Raw genomic sequence first — 24,727 nt, forward strand, 5'->3', positions numbered from 1 at the left:
ACAAACACTATATTTTTATTTTTTTCTATTTTATCTCCTTTTTTTTTTTTGTGTGTGTGTGTATATATATATATATATATATATATATATATACACACCTTGCTACGTGTACTGCGTTAGGCTAACCAAGACTTGTCATTTGCACTTATATATTGTTGCTCTTTTGTTAGTTTTGACAGCTTTTATTGACCTCATTTGTAAGTCGCTTTGGATAAAAGCATCTGCTAAATGACTAAATAAAAAATAAAGATAAAATGAAAATGTATTTCTGACGTCACATGGAATGCACTGCATTACAGCATTTTGCATGGGACATATTTTTTAATAAAGAAACTAAAATTTAAGCCAAATAAAATGGCAGTGGCTCTTTTTCTTTACATCCACAATACATAAACATTTTCATGATCAACATTATCAATAAAATAACATTCATGTAAACCCAATTTTAAGGCATCATTACATTTTAAAACTTAACAGTATGAATAAATAACAGTTTAACTACAACATGAAAAATCAGACAGAAAACCACATTGGTCATAGATCTCGAAAACATTATGCAAGGAGAAATTATAATGAATTGTCCAGAGATTTTTTCTCAAATAACTGACAACCAAAGAAATAATAATAATAATAAACTTAAGATACACATTTACATGTTTATATTTCAACCTAAATATATTCCCTGGGTTAATGTCTGTATTAAACAAAACATTTAATCAAGCGTTATCTAAAAATTTAGTTAGAGAATATTTGTTTCTCTCCTTTAAGAATTCAAAAAGAAAGCACCATATGTAATTTGAACCCTTTCTTGTCCAGCATCATCGCAAACAGTCTTCAAGACTTTTGTCTTGAAAAAAGTTTTTTTTTTACTTTTTATACAGTACTATAAATACTATATGACTACACAGAATTCAACCTAAATAAGAGCCCAGTGCTATACAATTCATATGAGTTTTTGAATTATTATTGCTATGACAACAATCTTCTTGATTATTTTTTAATTTATGTATTTTTTTTGGGATATTCCTTTCCAGAGCTGTTTCCTGAGTACAGCTTAACCATAGTACTAAACCAAACTGGACTGACAGTGCAAGTTAGTTCATGACTAGACAAATTTGCTCCCATTTTCCAGTTCATTCTATCTATGTACTGTATATAATGTACTTACTTACAATGTGTTACTACTGCGTGCAAAAATGTACATTTCATATTCTCGTTGCAAGATATTCAGTCAGATGACCCATGCTCTTATTAGATTATAATGCCATACTTCATAGTTTTTTGTTTTTCTTTTCTCTGAGGTCTCTGTAATAAATAGACATATGGCACAGGAGTAGTAGAACTGCACCCCCTGAAAAAAGTTGGAAGGTATCCTTCATTCTGTGTTCTAGTCAATAAGGCGGGCATCACTATGAGTGAGGCAGTTTGATTGGTGACTCTTAAGGACATCTTAAAGGTGAAGAGTTGATCGATATATCGCTCCATTGAGCTTCACTACGACTCAGCTCTTTCCAGAAGCTTCCCTTTGGAACCTAAGACACAATCTCATCAAGTATTACCAAATAATGATTAATAACAATAATTATTATTACTGACACCACGCTAGTGTCCCATGTCACAGCCTATGACTTCTCCCTTCTGATTACCTGACATTTTGGAAGGGCCCAGTAGAGGGCATCAGATTGGATTTCCCTTTCTGCAACATGGCTGGTGACACTGGCAGGCCATTCTTAGGCAGCATCTGTAAGAAACACAACAAATATTCTAGAATGTGCAGTCATAGTTCATTTTCGTTATTATGTTATTTTATTATAATTTCAGTTAATTTATTATGTGACGGATGTGAAGTATTGGGTCACACGATGTTCTGGTAAGTGCATAGCATGTTAAGAATCCAATATGTCAGGCCCACAAGGATAGACTGTACAATGGAAAGGTGTGGGAAGTTAAGCCCTGCATATCTCCAGATGCTTTTAGGTGAATGGTCGTTTAGCAGAAGATATGTTGGTACTGTCAGGGTTGACTGACTCAAAGACATGAAAGAACATTTAGCCGATTAAATAACCTGCTTGACACACCAAAAATGTAAGAAAATCCACTACAATTGTGCACTGCATGACTGATCTAGAAGTGCATTTGCTCAGGAGGACACATGACAAGAGGAAGACACTCACCTCCGCACCCTGGGAGGGTTTGGTTATGGGACAGGGTGGAGGGGGTCTGTTGGGTGGTAGCGGTCTTGGTTTGGGAGGTTCTGATGGAGACTGCTGGGATGGCTCTGAATGTTGTAAGCTCTGCTTGTGTGCAGCGTAGGCTGGGATTGGAGGTGGCTTGACAGTGGGTCGAACGACAGAATGTCTGGATCTGGGTGGACCTGTAGGACTCGCTCGAGGACTAGCCTGAAGAATGCAAATATATCAATATGAACAATGAATTTTATCATAACAATGAAAACATTTCACAAGGATTCTTGGGATGGTGGAATGCGGGTAATTTTCAGTGACAATGGCTGCACCAATTCAAATGTATTTTCCACACTGTCATTTTGTAAGTAATCAATATTCAGTATTTCTACATCAGTTGCTATAGTAATGAATGAATGCCAAGAGACATAAGAGTGGCTGTCATTGTGGAAACCAGGAAAGGCGATCGCCCCCCCCTCTGCTCATGTCAGTTTGCATTTTTAGAATGGGTTGATATTCAACCCCTGAAATTGATTTTCACGGGTATCTTTGTTCACACATTTTAAGTATCTTGGGTGTTTTTTCCCAACGCTTTGGTTAGTTGCTATTGTGTCCAAAATGACAGAATAAACTACTTGAAATCTAACTTGCCTGTTCAGACTGAAGTGCATTCCCAAAAATCTGATTTTAAAAACACATATGGACCAGAGTTATTTTAGTATTATTTGTAATTATTTGTTTAATATTATAGTATTTATTAATATTTTTGAATTAGCTTTTATATTTTATATCTTCAGTTCTAATTTTCATTATAGTTTTAGTAATTTTGTTTTGTGCTTTGGTCATTATATTAGTAAAAAATATATATTTTTTAAATTGTTTTAGTAATTCAACTTATTCATTTCAGTTAGTTGCCAGTGTTACATTTCCAATTTTTCATTTAAGTTTTTTTATTTAAGTATAGGTTTTTTCATCTGTTTATTTTTGTATTTTATTTCAGCTTTATTTCAATTAATGAAAATAATTTGTAATATTTTTTGTTTTATTTAATAACAGCACTGATATGGATGGGTTTGGATCTGGTTCCATGAGGTTTTTTGAACAACAGACAACTAAATGGATTTGAGTTGGATACAGGACATTTTTGCTTGCTGTCGGAACAAAGCCAATGATACACGAAACTGTGCTTTTGGATGGATATACTGTGAACCCACGCTGACAACAAAACAACTTCACACCTGTTCATCAGCATGTGGTTTCTTTGGCCGGAACACTGGGTTGGCGTGACCTGTTGTGTGACTTTTAGTTTCAGGGGTGTCTGGAACACTGACAAGAAGAGAAATAACACATTTTCTAATGCAAGTAGTGCCAAATACATGAAGATCACTGCATGTACGTGTTTGCATTTCACAGTTGAGAATTTAGACGATTACTTGATGCATATTTGGGTAGCAGGAAGGGTGGGGCTTTTGGTGGGAAGGAGCTTTTGTTTGCAGCGGCACCAACCGACACTAAGGACAGCCAATCCCAGAAGGAAAAACAGGATCAGGAGAACCAGGACAAGATAAAGATTGCCTGCACAAGATAAGACAAAAACAAAATGTAGATAACTTTAAGATAACATTCAATGAAATACTCATTTTTATTAAGTGTCTGTTGACGTACTGTGTGCGATCACAGGCCCACTGTCCAAACTTCCTCCTGAACCCAACATCTCACAAAACGGTGGTGCCCAACCCGAGTTACAATGACAGTTGTGGTTATTATTACAAAGCTGACGGCAAACACAGACAAAACATTTTTTGGGAAAACAATTTAAAGGAATAGATCACTCAAAAATGAAAACCTACTAAAAAAAGAACAGACTAAAATCAAAGTTATTCTCTGAACAATATCGACCATTAGATTAGACTTATTACATCAGCTCTGATGTGGCTACAGCAGAGGGAAAGACTCAGTAAATAATGATTTAAAAATGTCATCTATTTTTCATAAAAACAATGTATTGCTTCAGTTGACTTTGAATATAGCACACAAAATGTAGGGACTACAGTACTTTTTTTTTGCTTGTTTCATGGTGTTTTTTTGTTTTGTTTTGTTCTTTTAGGACCTTGACAGACACTGGGGGAAAAAAGCTTCTTAAGTCTTCAAAAATATTTCTTTAAAGGATCATACAGTTTCGGACCAACGTGAGAGTGAGTAAATGACACATTGTCCTTAAACTATTCCCACAATACATTCTGTACCGTAAAACACGCTGCCTGAGTGTTCAGTGGAACTGATTACACTATTGAAGTCTGCTGTAAGTTTAGCACATCCAAAAATACTCACATTTCCCCCCACATTTTAATCATAAACTCTTAATCAAAACTCATCGCTTGAATCAGACATATTTATAAATATTAACCTGTGTGATTAATAGCGAGAATAGTGAGGGATTTTTTCCACTGACGTTATAGATGGTATTTACTGTTAGAGGAAATGATGTAAACAGGAAATGCTTTAGGACAGTAGCTATAAGATGACCATCTATGTACAATAAAGTTCACTCAGCTCTATGCAGAAATAAGCAATATGGACTAACGCCGTGGCCATGACATTTGGAACTGCATTCATCGGCTTGCAGGAAGGACGCATTGCGACATTCCCCTTCAAAACAGATCTGTTCGGATAGGAAATGAAGCAAAAGTTAATTAGATAAATTCTTGATACACTTTAATCAATCTAATGTTATTAGATCCATTCAGTCTATCAGTACCTACCGCATTCTCCCCACATTTGGTCCCAGTCTGAACCAGGCCTGGGTCTAGGGTGTCACTCTGGTCCTCATTACCCTGACCGCGCCGGTACACATGTGTCCCTCTACACAGGATCTTCTGTTGACCATTCTGGATGTTGGTGTCTATGGCGACGGCGTTGGATTCTAAAGGCTTGCTGGCAGCGCTCATGCACTGAATCTTCCCACATTTAACATTCCTAAACAAAGAACCAACAGCACGTCTTTGATCGGCCCAAATGATGATGACCTAAAAAATTCGTAATAATTAAGATTTATTGATGTTTTTCAAAGAAATCTCTAATGCTCACCAAGGCTGCATTTATTGAATCAAAAATAGATTTAAAAACAGTAATATTGTGAAATATTATTACAATTTAAATTTAAAGAAATCATTTGCTGATTTGGTGCTCAAACATTAAAGGGGTCATATGATGTGATTTCTATTTTTCCTTTTCTTTAGTGTGTTATGTAGCTATTTGTGCATGTATAAGATCTGCAGAGTTACAAAGCTCAAAGTCTCCCACAAAAGGATTTATTCTATCTAAAAGAGAAGGCTGATCCAGACCGGGCTAAAACGCCTCATTCAAAAACGCCCCCACATGTCTTCGTCACGATGTGGAAATATTTCCGTAATGCAACCCAAATGTCCATGCAAAGAAAGGAGGCGTGATTTCAGGAACGCAGTAGTGTTGATGCAGCCATGTCAGGGAGACGCTGTGTGATTCAGTGCGAAAGCAAAAGCACTTTATTTGGCCTTCCGAAAGTAGATGCAAAGAGGAATCATTGGTTAAGATTTATTTATTTAAAGAAATCATTTGCTGATTTGGTGCTCAAACATTAAAGGGGTCATATGATGTGATTTCTATTTTTCCTTTTCTTTAGTGTGTTATGTAGCTATTTGTGCATGTATAAGATCTGCAGAGTTACAAAGCTCAAAGTCTCCCACAAAAGGATTTATTCTATCTAAAAGAGAAGGCTGATCCAGACTGGGCTAAAACGCCTCATTCAAAAACGCCCCCACATGTCTTCGTCACGATGTGGAAATATTTCCGTAATGCAACCCAAATGTTCATGCAAAGAAAGGAGACGTGATTTCAGGAACGCAGTAGTGTTGATGCAGCCATGTCAGGGAGACGCTGTGTGATTCAGTGCGAAAGCAAAAGCACTTTATTTGGCCTTCCGAAAGTAGATGCAAAGAGGAATCATTGGTTAAGATTTATTTCCAACAGAAAAGCACAACCCAGATGTTTGAATTTGTGCAACGCATTTTATGGACGACAGCTTTGTGAACCTGAGTAGCCTACAAGGCTGGCTGTGATGGGTCAGTTCCGACTTTGCTATGACAATCTGGCGCTTATTCTGAATCAGCTACTGTAAGTATGTTTTCTTAATAGTTTAAGTATTTTCAAATGCGGAGTTTTGCGTCGTGTGTGTGTGTGTGTGTGTGTGTGTGTGTGCGCGCATGAGAGAGAGAGACAGAGATCGGTCACATCACAGTGGAGTCAGCTGTCTTAATCGCGGCTTGTGTACTGCAAATCATCACTGTGTCTGTCACGCGACTCTGTTCCTCTTTCGGGCATGAACTGATGGTAAAACTAAGGACATTATTTACTGTCTTTACATTTATGTTGAAAGCTGAAGTTCATGATTATGGAAAGGGGCGTTGCATTTCCGAATGCACTGGGTCAGCTGGCCAATCAGAGCAGACTGTGCTTGTCGGAAGGAGGGGCTTTGTAGAAAACGATGCGTTTGAGAGAGGCGGGGCATAGAGGAACTACAATAATGTACAGTATTTTAAAAAAAGAATGTATTTTTTGAACATTAAAGCATGTCAACATATTCTGTTACACCAAATACACAAAATAATGATCTTTAAAATAGCATCATATGACCCCTTTAATAATAGTTATTCTTATCAATGTTGAATACAGCTTTTGTTGCCTAATATTTTTTTCAGGATTTTTTGATAAATAGAATGTTTACAAGAACAGCATTTAATGTGTCCTTAATTTCTTTCTTTTTAAAAAAAAAATGCATATCAATTTCTTTTTCTTTCTTTTAAAAAAATCTTTCTTACCCCAAACGTATGAATGGTATTGTATCACCGTTTCCACAAAAATATTAAGCAGCAAAAACGTCCAAATATTTTCAACAATGACACTAATAAGAAATGTTTCATGATATCTGAAGGATCATGTGACACTGAAGACTGGAGTAATGATGCTGAAAATTCAGCTTTGCATCACAGGAATACATTTAATTTTAAAATATATTACAATCGAAAATAGTTTTTTGAAATTATATTAATATTTCAAAAATTACTATTTTAATGCAATTTCGATCTGATAAATGCAGCCCTAGCGAGAAAAAGAGACTTCTTTCAAGAACATTAAAAAAACCTTAATTATTTCAAACTTTTAAACGGTAGTGCTACTATAATTAAATGCAACTCACCTTTCAGTGCATTTCCTGTATGTACCCATGAAACTGCCACAGTTTCCATAGGGATCACCTGCTTTATTTACCTCAGTAAAGCAAAGATCGGGAGCAGGACGGGCATCTAAGACATAGAGACAGAAAATTAGCTTTACAGCAGAAATAGAACAGAAGAGACACACATACTCACGTCTCAAGTTAATGGTTGTGCGTAAGTTATATTATGTAGTATAACTCAGCTGGACTCAAAGGCTTTCTCTGATGAGCAGATGGCCTCACATTCAGATACTAAGATCACAGCCAAGCACAGTATCTGCCTTACAGTAAACTACAGTACACTGCCACTGGAAAATAAAATAAGATGTAATTTATTCCTGTGATGACAAAGCTGAATCTTCAGCATCATTACTCCAGTCTTCAGTGTCACATGATCCTTCAGAAATCATTTACTGTTCAAAAAACATTTATTTTCATCAATGTTGTGCTGCTATTTTTGTAGAAACCATGACTCACAGAGTATTGGGTGCTTGATTTTATGGTGTTACTTTAAAATGGCGGGACTTTTAGCAGACTTTAGCAGACACAGACCTTTGCCCCAGAGAGAGAGGCACTGCTGCTCCAGCGTCAGACAAATTCCTGTGTAACAGTAGGCACTGCCACCCGTGCAACTGCTGCCATCCACCAAGTAAAAGTTAGCAGGACAGGACTCTGATTTCCCATCACAGTACTCAGGCAGGTCACAGGAGCCTGAAGGTGGACGGCACATCACTCCTGGAGTCTTCAGCTAGTTAAGAGTGTGAGAAAACAAACTGATCAAACTGTATACATTTACAATACAACGCGTTTTTCTTAAAATAGAGCCAGAGAAATACACTTTCAGCAATAGACATTTGAGAGCAAAAATACCCTAAAAAGCCTGTCTACATTTTCAATAATAATATTATTATAACAATTTAATTGCAAAACATTTTGCAGATTTCACATCCTGAGAAATAAATGCTTTGTTGTATTAGTTGACATAATAATTAAGGATAAAATAATTACTTACAAATACTATAAAAACTTTAATATTTTATTTTTCTTTCCATGTTAAGTCACCAAAGCTTTTTAGAAAATCCCTTATTTGTTAGTTTGTTTGTTTGCTTATTTATTTACTTATTAAACTCACCACAAAACCGCACCGTTTAAAGCAACACTTAAAAATTACATTCAAAAATAATTTTCTGTTTATTTGTTTGTTTGTTTATTCATTCGTTCATACCATTTAAAGTCACCAAAACTTTTAAATTCACACTAAAAATCCTTTTTGTTTGTTTGTTTGCTTGCTTATTTACTTATTTAATTAGGCCTATATTCAACACTTTAACGGGGACATCGGATGCCCATTTTCCACAAGTTGGTATGATTCTTTAGGGTCTTCATGAAATGTCTGTAACATACTTTGTTTAAAATTCCTCAATGGTCATGTAAAACAACACCCTTTTTACCGGGTCAGAAACAGCTCTGTTTACGGCGACTAGTTTCTGTGCATGTGTCTTTAAATGATAATGAGCTACTGCTCACCCCGCCCCTTTCTTGTGTATTCAGTGACACGTTACCATTAAAAATAAAACTAATCCACTGCGTCTTCAGTGGCTCTGATGTTGGGATGAAATAAAGACTCTTATGTTTACTTTTCTTTAGGTTTTTTGGGGATTCAAAAAAAGGAGTGAATGGAGTTTTATCACTGTAGGGTGGTTGTGTCCACACTTATATGCAAACACCATATAAAAGTGAATTTTGCATCCGATGTCCCCTTTAAAAATCACATTCAGAAATTCACACTGAAATCTTTAATTTTCATTTCATTACTCAGTTTTTCTGATGCTGCACCACAGGAAAGGGCATAGAGAGAGCGTGAGATGAGCCTGGCAGGGATTCACCTTGCACTCATGACAGCAAACTCCATGTGCGCACTCGGCTCCGATCTTCAGCGTGCAGTTGTTGGCATTACAACAGGGACTTGAGCACTCCTTTGTAGTAAAGGAAACAGAATCGGAAAATGTGAGAGTCAAAGATCAATCAGAATCACAGCGTGGGAGTAAATGAGACGGGAAGCAATGAAACTCTCTCCTGACCTCCACTTCCCCACAATCACACTCTTCTCCTTCCTCCAGGTATCCGTTTCCACAGCGCTGGCCCCCGTACATGACCCTGGTGTTGGGAGGGTTGAACAAACACTTCCCCCCGCCAGAGCTCAGGTAACGCTTCAGCTCTTTCTGATTGCAGGGGTTGAAGACACGAGGGAACGGATCCCTGAAGAACATTGACTTTTATGCAGAGTTGATTTTAAAGTGACGGTTCACCAAATATGGAAAATCTGTCATCATTTACTAAAGTTATGCAGGCTTGAAATTATATAGCATCTTTTTCTTTGGTTCTCACCCTGTGGCAGCAGCCATAATGCAGCCTCCATCCTCAGGCTGAGCAAGACAGCAGCCTGGACTATCGTGGCTCATACCAAAGTTATGCCCCATCTCATGAGCCATGGTGGCAGCGACACCCACAGCACTGTTAGAGTGGTCCTACAGAGAGAGAGGCAGACAAAACAAAAACTGAGTGCACACGGCTATAAAAACTCATGGAATGGAATAATGCTGGAGGTAAATTTACCGAATTGACTCCACCAGACTGGTATTCAGAACACATGGCTTTAAGGGGAGCCAGACCAATGATGGTGCTCTGAAACGACACACCCCTACAAACACAACAAAAACAACTGGTGAAATTCCAATAAAATCACGGAGGAACCAAATGCACTGCCTAGCTGAACAGATATAATCATTTAAAAGGATAGTTCACCCAAAAATGAAAATTGTGTCATTTACTCACTAACATTTCCTTCCAAACCCATGTGGAACACAAAGGGAGAGGAAACACTATTAAATATCTGTTTCTCACGCAACTCTATCATATCGCTTTAGGAGATTTGGATTATAGAGCATTATGGGCTACTTGTATGTCCTTTTTGCAAATTCCGTGCTTTTAAAACTTCTCCTTTTGGGTTCTGCAGAATAATGTTCAGCGAATTTTAGTCTGCAATATCCAGTCATTTCTATAGGAATCCAAGTGATTCATATTCTCAAGTTGTGAGGGCAAAAGATTTCCACACACAGATTTCGAAGTTTTTACTTCTGAATTCACTGGTTTGACCAACAGAAAGCTTCATGTATTGCTACACTTGACAATGGACGGTGGACTGTAAAAATGTGCCAAATTTCATTCAGTTTTGGAACGTCATGAGAGTACATAAATGATGACAGAATTTTAAAACTCCCCTTTTAAAACAAGATCATTATCAGTGATCGTTATAATCTGATGATATGTTAGTGAGCTGGGAGGAGCTACAGTGAGACTGACGTTACTAGCTGAGCGTTGTCATTGGGCAGCTGTGGCAGCTGTTTCCTCCTCCAGGCCAGAAATGCACCCAGGGTGCTGTAGGGGTTGTTGGTCACAGTGATCTTGTCTTGATCATTCCAGATCTCCAACCGGATCAGAGCCACACGGATGTTTAGGGATTTGTAATACTGGGAACATCAAATAATATATTTGAGTACAGAAGCACGTAAATGATAAAACGTGTGTTTAATAGTACGATTCACAGCATTCTCACCTTATCCACAAAGTTAGCTGCTTCAAGCAGCTTTGTTTTGGTCCTTTCAAGGTCCCGACCGTGCTTCACAAACTGAAAAGAGAGAACCTATTAGGATGCATCTTTGACCTTAGATGGCTGAAATTAACTTTGTGTCATGTAGGTGGTGATTACAGATGACTCTATCAGAGCAGAGGTCAGCTATTCTGAGTCATGACAGGAAACAAGCCTTATCTGCAGAGGTACAGTGGAGTGAGTCAACAAACAGACAAGATCTGAAGCTCCAGAGCTGTCAGGTAACTGTCATTGTCATTTACCAGACACTTTTATCCAAAGCAACCACCCGGCTTACAATTGTGATGATTTATGTGATAAGTATGTCCTACAAAAAATTGCTGATTAAAACCCAAGAACAAACTGTCTGAATGCTTTAATCACAGAAATAAATACTGAGATTATTATTAGCAGTGTCTGCTAAAGAGCCATTTGATTAGGGCCAATAAGCAACCACCTAGTAACCTAAATCACCTTTTTTTGAAAGAAGCCTCTTATGCTAACCAAGCAGTTTGAAACAGTTTACTGATAGAACAATTTAAACATGGTGTTTCTGTATTTTTATCTGTCCGTTTGAGTAAATCTACATTAAGGTGAATAAGACAAGAATTACTCTCATCTCTCGAAGCTCCCCAAGAAACCCCTGCTTTTCAGCAGATACCTGAAGTTAAATGATTTTACCTCTGCATGGTCAGCCACCACCATGAGCTCCACGTATTTCATGCTACTGCTGACATCCCTTCTTTCCTGTAGGAAGAGATAAGATATGGCTGAGCATAGGCTAATTTGATATACTACAGAAGAAGTGCTGAGTCACTGCCTCAAAAAAGTTTATGAATTTAAATACTGTGAGACACGACTAATTGGGACTGGGGGACATCCTGTGTCTTCGGATAGGGACAGACACTCTATTCCTGTATGCCAACGCAAGAACAATGTGTCCTTGGTTTAGTACCACTTTAGTCAGCTCTTCACATTTATTTAAATAACAAATTTATTATCTGGTACTTTCCATGAATACAAAATAGGGCCTGAACTCCCCCACCTTTTTTAAAAAAAAAAGCAAATCATCAGTGAAAGAAGGTGCTTAACCAGGAAATGTCTACTGTCAACTTTAAGAGGTTACACTAAGTATTATAATATTTTATATTGATTTCCTATACATTTTTGCAACACTGTAAACTAAATTTTCTAGCAAAAGACATTAAACAAAAATGACCTGGCCAAAATATTTTTCAAATATATGCTAATGTAAATAGCGCAGCTAATAGAAATTTATTTTTAAAATGAACAATCGTATTTCATTTTTGGCAAAAAAAAAAAAATATATGAGGAAATATAAGTAACTAAAACATCTCTGAAACTTATTGCAAATGTAATTTAAAGTCTATTTTATAGTCTGTTTTTGAAATATATTTAAAAATGTAAATATATTTTTTCTGGATGCAGTTAAATGAATACATTTTGATTTCAATTGTTGGATATAGAAGGTCAAGACCTCTGTGTTGACAGGCCAAATGTATCATTAAAAATGGTATACAGATATTTATTGTTTCTATAACTATCTAGTTTTTATGCTAGTTTTATGTCACATAAGTTTATCAAAACAAAAACAAAAAAAATGCTTTAAATGCTTTAAAAATGCCATGGGGCACCAAAATGCACCATGTTCATGACAAATGCTGTTGGAACTCTTTGATGGTGAAGCAAACATTAAGATAAAACATAGACTGATCCGAGAGGATCCCTAGTTTGTATTTGGTTCAAGGGTTCTTGTACAGGAATCCCATGTTACCCATGATCTCACCCTATTGGTCTGCTGAGGCTTTGCCATGACATCAATCAGCTCTTGAAGGCTTTCCGAGTGATTCCCGTCTCCATGGTAGTGTCCACAGGTGCCCACTGGCAGTTTCAGGCTCTGAGCGTTGAATACGGCATGTTCCTGAGAGTGTGTTTGGTTAGCTAGGGGTGTGATCATGTAGCTCACGCTGTTATTGACTGTTATCATGCCCCTGGGGATCGAGAAGACAATATGCCAATCACAAAGATGTTTAAACTTTGAGATTCACTGATAAAGGGGAAAATGAGAGTCATGGATATTTAAACAGGCCGACAGGATGGAAACCTCTCAGCTGGGTTTTGCACAGGAAGCAGAGTAGCTACACCACAGATAAAAATGATCTTTATACCGGATGGGAGGGTGAAGAAAGAAAGGGAATAAAACTGAATTGATAGCCAACTTGTGTTTATGCTGAACTAGGTTATTTAAGCAAAAACAGATTTCCTTGCTTCCTGGATATCACAGTTTTCCCCAAACATAAGTGTATTTACACACACAATGCTTCACAGATGTGCAGTGACGACCAACTATCAATAAAAATGCTTCCACTGCAGAAATGCTAAATAATAAGGCACAAAAAGAAGCCAAAACCAAATAAGATTACGATTTATGCGAACGCTACTTGTCTATAAATGTTGCTTCTTTCTGTAGAAACGAGTGTCCTACAAAGTTGCAGAACGCTTAATGATGTTAACCAGATTTTTGAATGTCAACTACAAACATGTTTGCATGTTGACATGGCTATGATACACAAAACACTAGAAAAAAAGCTTTCATTGTTCTCATTCAGTGGAATCATACACCACAGCTGTGAAAATCAAGAAGTGTGTGTGTATACACTATAAACTGCTTTTCACTTTTCATCCTGGGCTAATAAACTAGAACCTTTGCACAACGAAAACATGTCCTCATGCTGCAAAGTCATGTCACTAAAGCTGAAGTTTTTAAGAGTCTGACAGTTTTGGAAATAGAACTAAAATGGTTTTGTGAAAGTCCCAAATACTAACCAGGACACGGTTCTGCATGATAATGCTTCACTATTAAATGTAAATCTGATAAACAAAAGAAAATTAAATTTGAATAAAATAAAATGCAATAAATATAAGAAATAAAAATAAAATAAATAAGAAATAAATGTATTGTATTTTTAGGACACTTTTTTTTAAGAGTATCATGTATAAATCAGAAAATGAAGCTATAGCTCACAGTATGAGTTATCATAATTTTTAAATGTGGAATGTGTGATTTCTGAACCACTAGTGGCACCAAGAGGAATTGCAAAAATAATTTTAAAAATATTTTTAAAATGACTTCTCAAACTCCCCACATATGCCATTGCAACCCATTTGTCACTCTAAAATATTACTTTGATCTATTGAACATTCAATAAAAAAATTAAATAAAATAGTTTTTCACATAATATGCATGTATAGTATGCAGATCTCCTGTAGTCCTTACCTGAGTCCAGCACAGGTGCTGATGACCACACCTGACCCCTGGATCCCTTTGACTGACCCATGATAATAACAGTGATCCTGAAACCAAAACAACTTAATATAACATCAGAGGAAAGGAGGAAACTTGTTCTGAATTTTAAAAAAAGTAATGATGCGTAATGGATTTCTTATTGCTTTATCTAATCTAGAATTACTTTCACAACATTAACATCACACATACTGAATCATTTTAAACACTGATAAAGGTGAAGCAATACAAATCACTTTTTATTTTAGAGCCTATTAGTTTACTGCAACAACACAGTTTATCATAAGATTACCATGACAATACGAGTTACTCATGTGTAATTTAGAAGTAAATGATTGTGAAATGGCTCCTGCACTCACCCTGTTGGAAGGCCTGGAAAACTGACGGCCTCCATTCGGATTGAACCATATCTCCTGATATTCAGAGGAGAACAGCTCCCTTACACAAGAACATGCAAAAAAAGACAAAATCATTCCGTTATACATTTAACCAGCGCACAGCTGTATAACCAGACAACTTCCATCACGTCCATGAAGGAATGACATAAACACTTCCAATTTGTTTCCATTCCTTCTCTGGAGTCACACATGAATCAGGATTTGCTCCTCATCAGATGTAGGTTATGTAGAAACCGAGAGGATTTCTACACAGAAAATGGCTGACAGTGTAAAGTCTCTTTCCTTTAATGGAATTGAGCTCATTAAAGATTCATCTAAAGTGGCTGAATGCTTTGAGAATCAGATACTCAGTAAGTGGGTTTACAGTCTGATAGACAGTCTGTTCATTGTGCTTATATACTTTTATTTCTCATCAAAGGTTGAAACAGGACCACTAAGTGCTAAACTGACCCTAAATATTTAATTTCCTCTAACAAGTCTAACAAACGATTTTCAGAATGACTGGAAATAACACTCAGACCTTGTCTTATCAATATATACTATATACTTTGAAGACACGGTACTGTGTATACTTTAAGAAAATAAATGAAGCATTATGAACACCTGCAACAAAATGGGAACTGAAACAGTGTTCCACTAAAAGTATATTTGATGAGACAATTTCTAGTTGAGTCTAATTGAGTGTCTAAACCTAACCGCACATTGTGGTCTCATTCTGTCTCCCTCTCTCTTTTACACACGCAAACACATACATCTCAAGTGTCTGTCCCTCTTTGTTTAAATTAGTTGGCCCAACAACACTTGCTGGACACAGTCCAGACCTACTGGACCGCAACCTCCATCACCCCCAAGCAGGAACACCCACCAGGCAACACAAGTCTGCACTGGCCCTGCAGGACCCTGGATCTCTGTCAGGGAGAAAAAGTGCCATGGACATGAGTGCAAAGAGGCCCTCAGAGACATACCGGTCATACACCCTTCTGATATACATTGGGTCTTTAAAATAAATACATGTTACAAGTAGAAATACTATCACACAGGGTCCTTTAAGGTCGTACAACCATATGTCACAGCATCAACATACATTTTAACAGTTTAAATCCCTTAATGCTAATATGAAGTCAATTCTGGACAGAAGCTAATATGTCAGTAGTACTGATTTGAACACTGTATTTCTTGGGTTTTTATAATTACATACAAATCAACTAGATTTTTTTCTTAAGAAACATCCGTGCAAAACTTTTCATTTTTGGGTGGAGTATGAGAGGAAACAGGCCCAATTCTAATACTAATGTAATACTAAATGATTGATATTGATTAAATAATTGCCTCTCCTGTTTGATTTTAACTTCAAATATTTGCAAGCATGAGCTCCTTAGGCTTGAGAGCAAAGCGACAGATATTCCACCAATTCAACAATAAGAACACTTATGCATAAACATTTTTCACCCTGTAATCAAATGTGTTAGCACTGACATCTAGTCAAGTATGGGAACTGAAGAAGGTGACATTTAATGAACAGTCTTCATTTTGAAAAGAAAAGTGTGCACTGACCACCTTTTTAACAGACAGAGACACAACATCTACTGGAGGCACACTTAGTTTTTGACAGACAAATGAAGGCGTATAATTTGATATGTCAGAACGTTTCATTTGACATTGAACACCAACAAGGTCATTCCACTTCCAAATACAGTCCATGAGTGTGGAAAAACACTTAGGACTAAATTTGGGGCAGTAGGCCAGAGGGGTTCTTGAGTGTATCTAATACCATCTCAAACAATGCACACCTGTTGATCCAACCCTCTGCTGAGCAGTAAGAGGGAACTAAAACAACGCTTGCAAATAAACTTTACATTGAAAATGTTAAAAAATAATCTTTCTTTCTCCCTCCCTCTCTATAATATAGGAAAAGAACAAAGATGTAAAATGGATAGGAATGATTTTCAACCCACAGAGCACTAAAAGGGCTGGCACGGGGCCTGACAGATGCAGTGATGAAGAGCTGTGTGTTTGAGACACGGCTGTCTGGCAGCAGCTGAAACAAAGAACTAATTTCAGCATAGACGAGATGCGTCTCAAGGGTCAGTAGGCCACATTTTCTCCTCATATCAAATGACATAATTCTAGAAGGAGGGCGAGGGAGGAGGGAAAGAGAAAGATGAAATAGGGACATCACAAACAGACAGAGAATAATTGGAAAGGGCGAACAGAGGAGACGAGACGGGCTGGAGGGGAGGATAATGTAATTGAGGGTATTGCCTCGGCCATCGCCATGATGGAGGGGCTTTTATTGCCCTGTTCAAGAGCGTATAAGAGCCTAAAAGCCTGTCCAAGTGCTCTGCCCTCTAACTGACAGCCAGTCAGCCTCCCAGACGGTCATCTGAAAGTCAAAGAAGCCAATGCATGTATAAGAAAATAAAGAAAAGCAACAGAATGCAGAACGCACACATTAAACTCAACACAAATTCAATATTGACCATATCTTATCCTTATAAACCCTCTAAATTATGAACATGATCAAATCTTTCTAGTGCCTGATTGATAGTTTATACTTTCTTAGCAAGTAAAAGGCCTTTTAGTGAAATTCTAAAAACGTCCCCCTTAAGGTCATGGTACACGGGGTTTTTTTTTGCTATATAATCCATACCGATCTTTATAAAATAAACGTAAGAATAACTTTTATTTTGTTAGTTAACTTTTGTTAGTTAGACTGAAGCAACTTAGGTTTACTTGATTATCCATATATAATTTTAAAAAAGTTAAAGTGTGAGTATCAAATAATGTGTCATCATGATTTTGAGAAACATTTATTAACATTCATCTCACAGTCCTTATTGTATTGCATTTCATTATATGTTTTGCATTTAATTTACATTACAATCATATACATATGCAAACCCTTTTCTTTAATGTTCAACTAAATGTTCCATTTAAAAAATTTGGATTTCCTGACTATTATGTCGGGCTTTACATGGTTAATGCACATTCCTGGACTTATTGTGAATGACTTATCGGTGCTAAAATGTTTGTCTTTGTAATATTTCTTCAAAATAAGCCAAACAGCCAACCGCCTGACTCCAGTTTTCTACCTAACTCCCATTTTTTTATGATCCAATCAACTCCAGATGATAAAATCAAGTCCTGCATTAAATAATCTCTATTTGATTCAAAAATATGTCACATAATATAAGCAAAATGGTTGTGAATGAAATTTCAGGTTGACTTGAAATAAATCACCACTAGTGACCTAATAATCCTCTGATTATATCATTCTGATGACACAAGCCAGTATTTTGAATGAAACTATTAAGGAGGACAAGGCCTCAGACCCGAGACTAATGTTTCCTCTGAGATCTGTCAGCCCTCTGGAGAGAGAAAACAGACAGAGGGACAGAGTGAAAGAAACTTCATTGGCAGGTCAGCAGACATAATGTATATGGGTGCAAAAGGGAATGGGGACTACAGAGAATCATTTGGGTTGTGGGGTTCGCTGCTACTTCAGAAAACTTAAGCCCTAAATAATATCTCTCCACTGACCTTCAAGTCAAGCTACCCCAGTCTCGCCACCCTCAGAAAACCTGAATCAGCAGTGCCTGCCTGGATCTAAACTCAATCACCACCAAACATTCATTAGAATAAAAGCCTGAAGACGCCGCCAGCACACACACACACACACACACAAAAGCTTTCTCCTTCAGACTGTGATGGATCTATCCTGGATGACGGCCACTGACTACAGATGGAGATTCACAGCTTCTTTTTGATATTCTATGCATGAGCACTCACTTTTAAATGGAGCAAACAAGACGTACAACTAAACAAGAAGGCAGAAAGCGCAGAGATTCAGTTTCATACTGTTATTGCAGAAAATCTTTAACATTTACATCACTGACAGCCAGAGATGGGCATAAATACATGAAAATGTTCAAAATACTGTGTGGAAAAATGTGAAATTGGCAAATTGGCCTTCCAATGTAGGCATCCCTATAGGCTGAAATCTATCTGGACCTATTCTGAATGCAAAAAAATAAATAAAAAAGTAGATGTATACAAATGCTTAGAAACTTCAGTTTTTATTATGCATTGCATACCTCTTCCTTTCACCTGTCCTGTAGGAAATACAAAACAAACAAACAAACAAAAACGTATATTTATTTCATGTAAAGTGTATTTTGTTGTATATAAAGTTTATTCAAATTAGAAAGTTTATCTAAAATTTTTATTTTAAAATTAGAATTTATTTAAATAGCATTTAACACTATTTGCTCAAAGTTTTTTTCTTTTGATGTACAATAAAACCAAAAGCTGAAGATTTTTTGTGGTGTACCACTCATCAGTTTTTGTATCAGTATTGTAATCAAAAATAGTGTTATACATATGAAGAGTTAATTTGCAAAGAGCTTCGAAGGGTTGAGGGGTGTAGGGGACCAAACAACTGTTTCTTGAAGTGCCCTTCTGCGTCATCATCACGTGCCCACACGCCGTCATCATGCAAAGAATCTGTGCAAAGGATCATGGGAGCCCGAAGTGTCCATCAGTTATACCCTTCGAAATCCTTCATTCCGAAGGGCCCTTTGAAGTGGCCAGTTTTGAGCACTTCGTTTGGAACGACCCTTCAATATGGCGGCCATGATTGTTTTCACTCCGAAGTGCCCTTCAGAGGGCGATATATCCCGTTTCGAATGCACCGAATCTCTGGGCTAGATGGCATATAGAAAAATTGCTGGGCATGCGCACATCAATATTGCGTAATATTTCTCACACTGTACAACAATAATTACTATTTTTGCATTATTTTAAGGGGTAGGTTTAGGGTTGGGGTAGGTGTAGGTGTAGACGTTAATAAAACACAATCTAATAGGTAGAAAATTAAATTTATTGTTAGCTTCCGGTTTTTGCTGTATCCCTTCTAGCCACAACCCGCCTAGCCACACTGCTATGAAGTATGGTTCTGCAATTCTGCAGTTGGTTAGTATTGGGGGAATTGTACAAAGGCGAGAAAGTGCACAAAAAACTGCCTGCAAACGTGTGAGTGTGAATTTGAATTTCATTTCGCGGCAAACTCACCCAACGCTGAATGGAGCTGTACAGCTGCAGCTCACATGCATGAATGTTGGGGTTGAGGGATAAAGAGGTTGACTGGTAAGTATGTTATTTTGAAAGTACAAAAATACAAATTACGAATAAGTATTTTGTATTTCAAATAGGTATTTTAAATTCATATATCTGAAATACTGCCCATCCCTACTGACAGCCAACCATTCCCCTGAAATCAACCATACTGTTGCTACTAAATCCTTAAAAAGCTAAGAAACTTGTTTAAAAAGCATTATATATCAGCACTGTGTACATTATGGGATGCATTTCATATGAAATTTTAGCTAAAAGTGCTTTAATATAGATATGAGTTCATGTGCATATATAAACAAAGACAGTCAGCAAAGCAAACTGGTTTTAACTGCAAAGATTTATCAGTTCAATATGTAAATTATTATAAATGAGAGCTCAGCGGCAGTTTATGTGAGAGAAGCTGTCAAGAAACCTATTTAGCATGGATTGTTTTTCTCACTGAGTGACCCATGGGTGTAGATGGGAGGTTAAAAGGCTAAACAGAGGGATACACACTAGTCCACAGGCTTTCAGAAGTAGGAATGACTCATAGTAAACAGAACACACCAAAGACAGAAAGATATCTCTAATTAATGACAAACTTGACCCCAGTTAGTATTAACCCGAGCCTTTGTACAGAGATGGATATCTTTAAAGCCATTTCCCTTGCTTTTATCTTGTCGCACAAATATTACAATTATCCAGAAGAGAAAATGAAACCCAGCATATATTAATATTCAGTGCTTGGACATGAATCCAGGGATGAGCGTGGTATAGCTAACACCGTATTGATGTTGCAACAGCCTTAATCGATAAACAGTCTACATGAAAGAAAATCATACTAGTAGGCTACTCAAACCCCCGACATACAAAAATAGCTCTGCCGAGACACCAAAAGAAGAAATATGTCATATCAGTGCTACTAAAATAGAGTGCTGCAAGGATGACATATAACCCATAAATTAGTTAGCATTTTAGCACTTCCGGTTCCATGGTCCTGATGTCAATGGGTTTTTTGGGTTAAATGTCTGAAATAAGGTCTGTGTTTAACACAAGCTTTCTGACCCTCCATAGACAACAATGCAACTTAAACGATTTATGGCACAGAAAGTTAGTAAGGACATCGTTTAAATAGTCCATGTGACATCAGTGGTTCAACCGAAAAAAGCATTATATATCAGCACTGTGTACATTATGGGATGCATTTCATATGAATTTTTAGCTAAAAGTGCTTTAATATAGATATGAGTTCATGTGCATATATAAACAAAGACAGTCAGCAAAGCAAACTGGTTTTAACTGCAAAGATTTATCAGTTCAATATGTAAATTATTATAAATGAGAGCTCAGCGGCAGTTTATGTGAGAGAAGCTGTCAAGAAACCTATTTAGCATGGATTGTTTTTCTCACTGAGTGACCCATGGGTGTAGATGGGAGGTTAAAAGGCTAAACAGAGGGATACACACTAGTCCACAGGCTTTCAGAAGTAGGAATGACTCATAGTAAACAGAACACACCAAAGACAGAAAGATATCTCTAATTAATGACAAACTTGACCCCAGTTAGTATTAACCCGAGCCTTTGTACAGAGATGGATATCTTTAAAGCCATTTCCCTTGCTTTTATCTTGTCGCACAAATATTACAATTATCCAGAAGAGAAAATGAAACCCAGCATATATTAATATTCAGTGCTTGGACATGAATCCAGGGATGAGCGTGGTATAGCTAACACCGTATTGATGTTGCAACAGCCTAAATCGATAAACAGTCTACATGAAAGAAAATCATACTAGTAGGCTACTCAAACCCCCGACATACAAAAATAGCTCTGCCGAGACACCAAAAGAAGAAATATGTCATATCAGTGCTACTCAAATAGAGTGCTGCAAGGATGACATATAACCCATAAATTAGTTAGCATTTTAGCACTTCCGGTTCCATGGTCCTGATGTCAATGGGTTTTTTGGGTTAAATGTCTGAAATAAGGTCTGTGTTTAACACAAGCTTTCTGACCCTCCATAGACAACAATGCAACTGAAACGTTTTATGGCACAGAAAGTTAGTAAGGACATCGTTTAAATAGTCCATGTGACATCAGTGGTTCAACCGTAATGTTATGAAGCTCCAAAAATACTTTTTGTGCACAAAGACACAAAAATAATGACTTTATTCAACGATTTCTTCTCTTCCAGGTCAGTCTCCGCCGCCATTCACAAAAGTACCACAACGCATGTGTGTGCATTCCTCTGCTTGTAAACGAGCCGTTTATAAGTTCTTACTTAAATGGAGCATAAAGTTCACACTACAGGCTTGGTAAATACTAACTAGTTTGTAACTAACTCTGTACTTTATTCAGTTTCATAATTTGTTCTTAAGAATTCACAGGGATGCCATAGAAGAAATAATTTTGAATGCACTGTACCATAATGTACTTTAATGTCACACTGCGTCACAAAAAAGTGATGTCCTTCCTTAGTATTATTGTCTTGTTTTCCAGTGCAGTGTATCTTGATTTAACTTTGTGAATTTAAGACTTTCTGCTCTGACTTAAGACTTTTTAAGGCCCACAGAAATCCTGTCAAGGAGTTAAGATTCAACTTAAGTTTAATGGTGCAATGCAAAAATATCATAAGTTGTAAATTAGTGCCCCTTTGTATCAAAACTTGGCACAGCTGGTGCAGAGGATTGTGCTGGTTGTAGCCTGGGTTTCCTGTGGCATCCAACCCAATCTTTGCAAAACAAGAGGCCTTTTGAAGTCCTGTTACTAGCCTTTTATTGCCAATGATACACCTCAGAAATAATCGACCTGATGTATTCTGTTATCAACCTGTTATCATGTTCACTAATTAACGTACTCCCTAATGGCAATGCACTCCTGGGGGAGACATTAAACCATGTGACGCTCTCAGCTTCCGGTGTCCTGGAGCAGGCGTATCAAATGTCACTCCCATATGGTTTAATGCTCGTGCGGTGCAAATGCTTTCCATCAACACATGCACATCTGCTTGTGCCAAAATGAAAAGGGAAACCACATAGATGTGTAGTTTTGGCACAACGCATTTCATTGTAAATATATCACGACACCTCCAGTTGGTAAGTGAAATGTGGCTACAGTGGAGTATTGCTGGACAGTGAATGGAGATGCTTATATGATCATGTGCACAAACTCACTCATTTCTCCGGAGTTGTAGAATCAGATCTTCACCTCCCACAGTAAGTTTGACCTCTGCCTCAGATGGATGCTGGGAAGGCAAATCAGTCAGGTTAGAATAGAATTACTTAATATAAATTCCATTATGCAAAAATGGTGGTATATACAGTACATGATAGTGTTAAAAATATAAAGAATGAGGCAAGTGGTTTATTACATATAGTTCTTTTTCAATATTTCAACAAAAATACACTGGAAGTTTTAGGAATTTGACAAATTTACAGTGCATTTCAACTAAAAATATGCCAAAAAAAACGAAGATGAAATATCCTAAGTTTCTTAAGAATATTCTAATATTTATAACTATAAGTCACTTATCACAAAAGCAACTTTGTACTAAAGGTCAAATGTTTTTACTTCTATATAAGCAAGAAGATTTTTCGATTATTTTTTAAATCATTCTGATAACATACACAAACCTGTGGAGTTCATGGCAATATACCAAATACTAAGACGTTTCAAAACATTTTTAGTTCATAATTTCACTGAATGTATAATAAATATAATTATGCTGAAATATAATGTAGGCTATTGAATTATCAAATTAAAATGGTCTTAAGACGTTTGATTCACAAGCCATCTTACGACAAAATACCGCACATGTGGAGTTTGACAAAATATAGCACGCTGAACCTCTGATGCACTACTACTAGGCTACTACAAAGATTAATTCTCAAAACAACACTACTTGCAGTCAGCATTACCTTAGTGCCCTCATGAGATCTTTTATGTCTGGCAGGGCTGATCCACTGTGGATAAGTGATAAAGTGCTCCGTGTTGTCATGGATACTAGATGAGTCCCCATGCCAGCGTTCATCTAATAGTGCAATAAATCAATCACGAGACCAACAGATAATCAATCTCACACAATTTCCAGCCAACGAACTCCAGTGCTCAGCATCTTCTATTCCACGTAGACTTCCACGATACACAACAGCGAGTATTATTTTACAATGACTATAATACAATAACACTCACCAGTATGAATGTCCTCGCCATGTGCAGTGCATCTTAAAGACAGATGTAAAGAACATAACAATAAAAACAATCGGAACTGCACTGCGCCCGCGACCATGCAGCGATTCAAATGCACGCCCTGAAGCATCATAAAATGTAAAAATAAGAAAATGCACGAAATAAACGAGCCGTGCACGATTAATTATGATCGATTATGCATGAACAGCACCGGTATGTGTTCGTCTGAAGAGACCGACGGAGGCAGTGAGAGGAGCGCATCTTCACAGCACATCCCCTACCTCAGCCTGCCTCCACCATTCATAAAAACACCTATCTCTCTATCTATCTTTCATCTGTGTATCTATCTATCTATCATCTATGTATCTGTCTGTTTGTCTGTCTATCTATCTATCTATCATCTATCTATCTGTCTGTCTGTCTGTCTGTCTATCTATCTATCTATCTATCTATCTATCTATCTGTCTGTCTGTCTGTCTGTCTATCTATCTGTCTGTCTATCTATCTATCGGTCTGTCTATCTATCTATCTATCTATCTATCTATCATCTATGTATCTGTCTGTTTGTCTGTCTATCTATCTGTCTGTCTGTCTATCTATCATCTATGTATCTGTCTGTCT

The 24,727-nt window shown here is 37.1% G+C and overlaps 1 protein-coding gene across 1 annotated transcript; it reads right to left on the reverse strand.

Moving 5' to 3' along the window:
* Nucleotides 1–1,047: 1,047 nt before the first annotated feature.
* LOC107551451 (disintegrin and metalloproteinase domain-containing protein 19-like) lies at nt 1,048–24,306 on the reverse strand. The gene is made up of 23 exons (XM_016233054.1): nt 24,110–24,306; nt 23,836–23,948; nt 23,092–23,162; nt 14,768–14,846; nt 14,382–14,458; nt 12,891–13,095; nt 11,765–11,830; nt 11,051–11,122; nt 10,798–10,964; nt 10,051–10,135; nt 9,823–9,962; nt 9,516–9,693; nt 9,321–9,410; nt 7,987–8,182; nt 7,417–7,522; nt 4,946–5,159; nt 4,768–4,845; nt 3,849–3,957; nt 3,617–3,758; nt 3,422–3,509; nt 2,175–2,399; nt 1,647–1,741; nt 1,048–1,532 (listed from the first exon to the last, which is right to left on the reverse strand). Exons 1-23 carry the CDS (start codon nt 24,237–24,239, stop codon nt 1,502–1,504), a joined length of 2,757 nt encoding a protein of 918 aa, XP_016088540.1. The 5' UTR covers nt 24,240–24,306; the 3' UTR covers nt 1,048–1,501.
* Between the last annotated feature and the right edge of the window lie 421 nt (nt 24,307–24,727).

Source organism: Sinocyclocheilus grahami, unplaced genomic scaffold (genome assembly GCF_001515645.1).
Source record: "Sinocyclocheilus grahami isolate Dianchi unplaced genomic scaffold, SAMN03320097.WGS_v1.1 scaffold424.1, whole genome shotgun sequence".
In the NCBI taxonomy this organism is placed as follows: domain Eukaryota; kingdom Metazoa; phylum Chordata; class Actinopteri; order Cypriniformes; family Cyprinidae; genus Sinocyclocheilus; species Sinocyclocheilus grahami.

Coding starts and splice junctions, on each gene's coding strand:
- LOC107551451 (XM_016233054.1), bottom strand. CDS start 24,239: ATGATGCTTCAGGGCGTGCATTTGAATCGCTGCATGGTCGCGGGCGCA. Junction 23,949..24,109: donor TGGCGAGGACATTCATACTG/GTGAGTGTTATT, acceptor TTGCACTATTAG/ATGAACGCTGGCATGGGGAC. Junction 7,523..7,986: donor CCTCTCTCTCTGGGGCAAAG/GTCTGTGTCTGC, acceptor TCTATGTCTTAG/ATGCCCGTCCTGCTCCCGAT.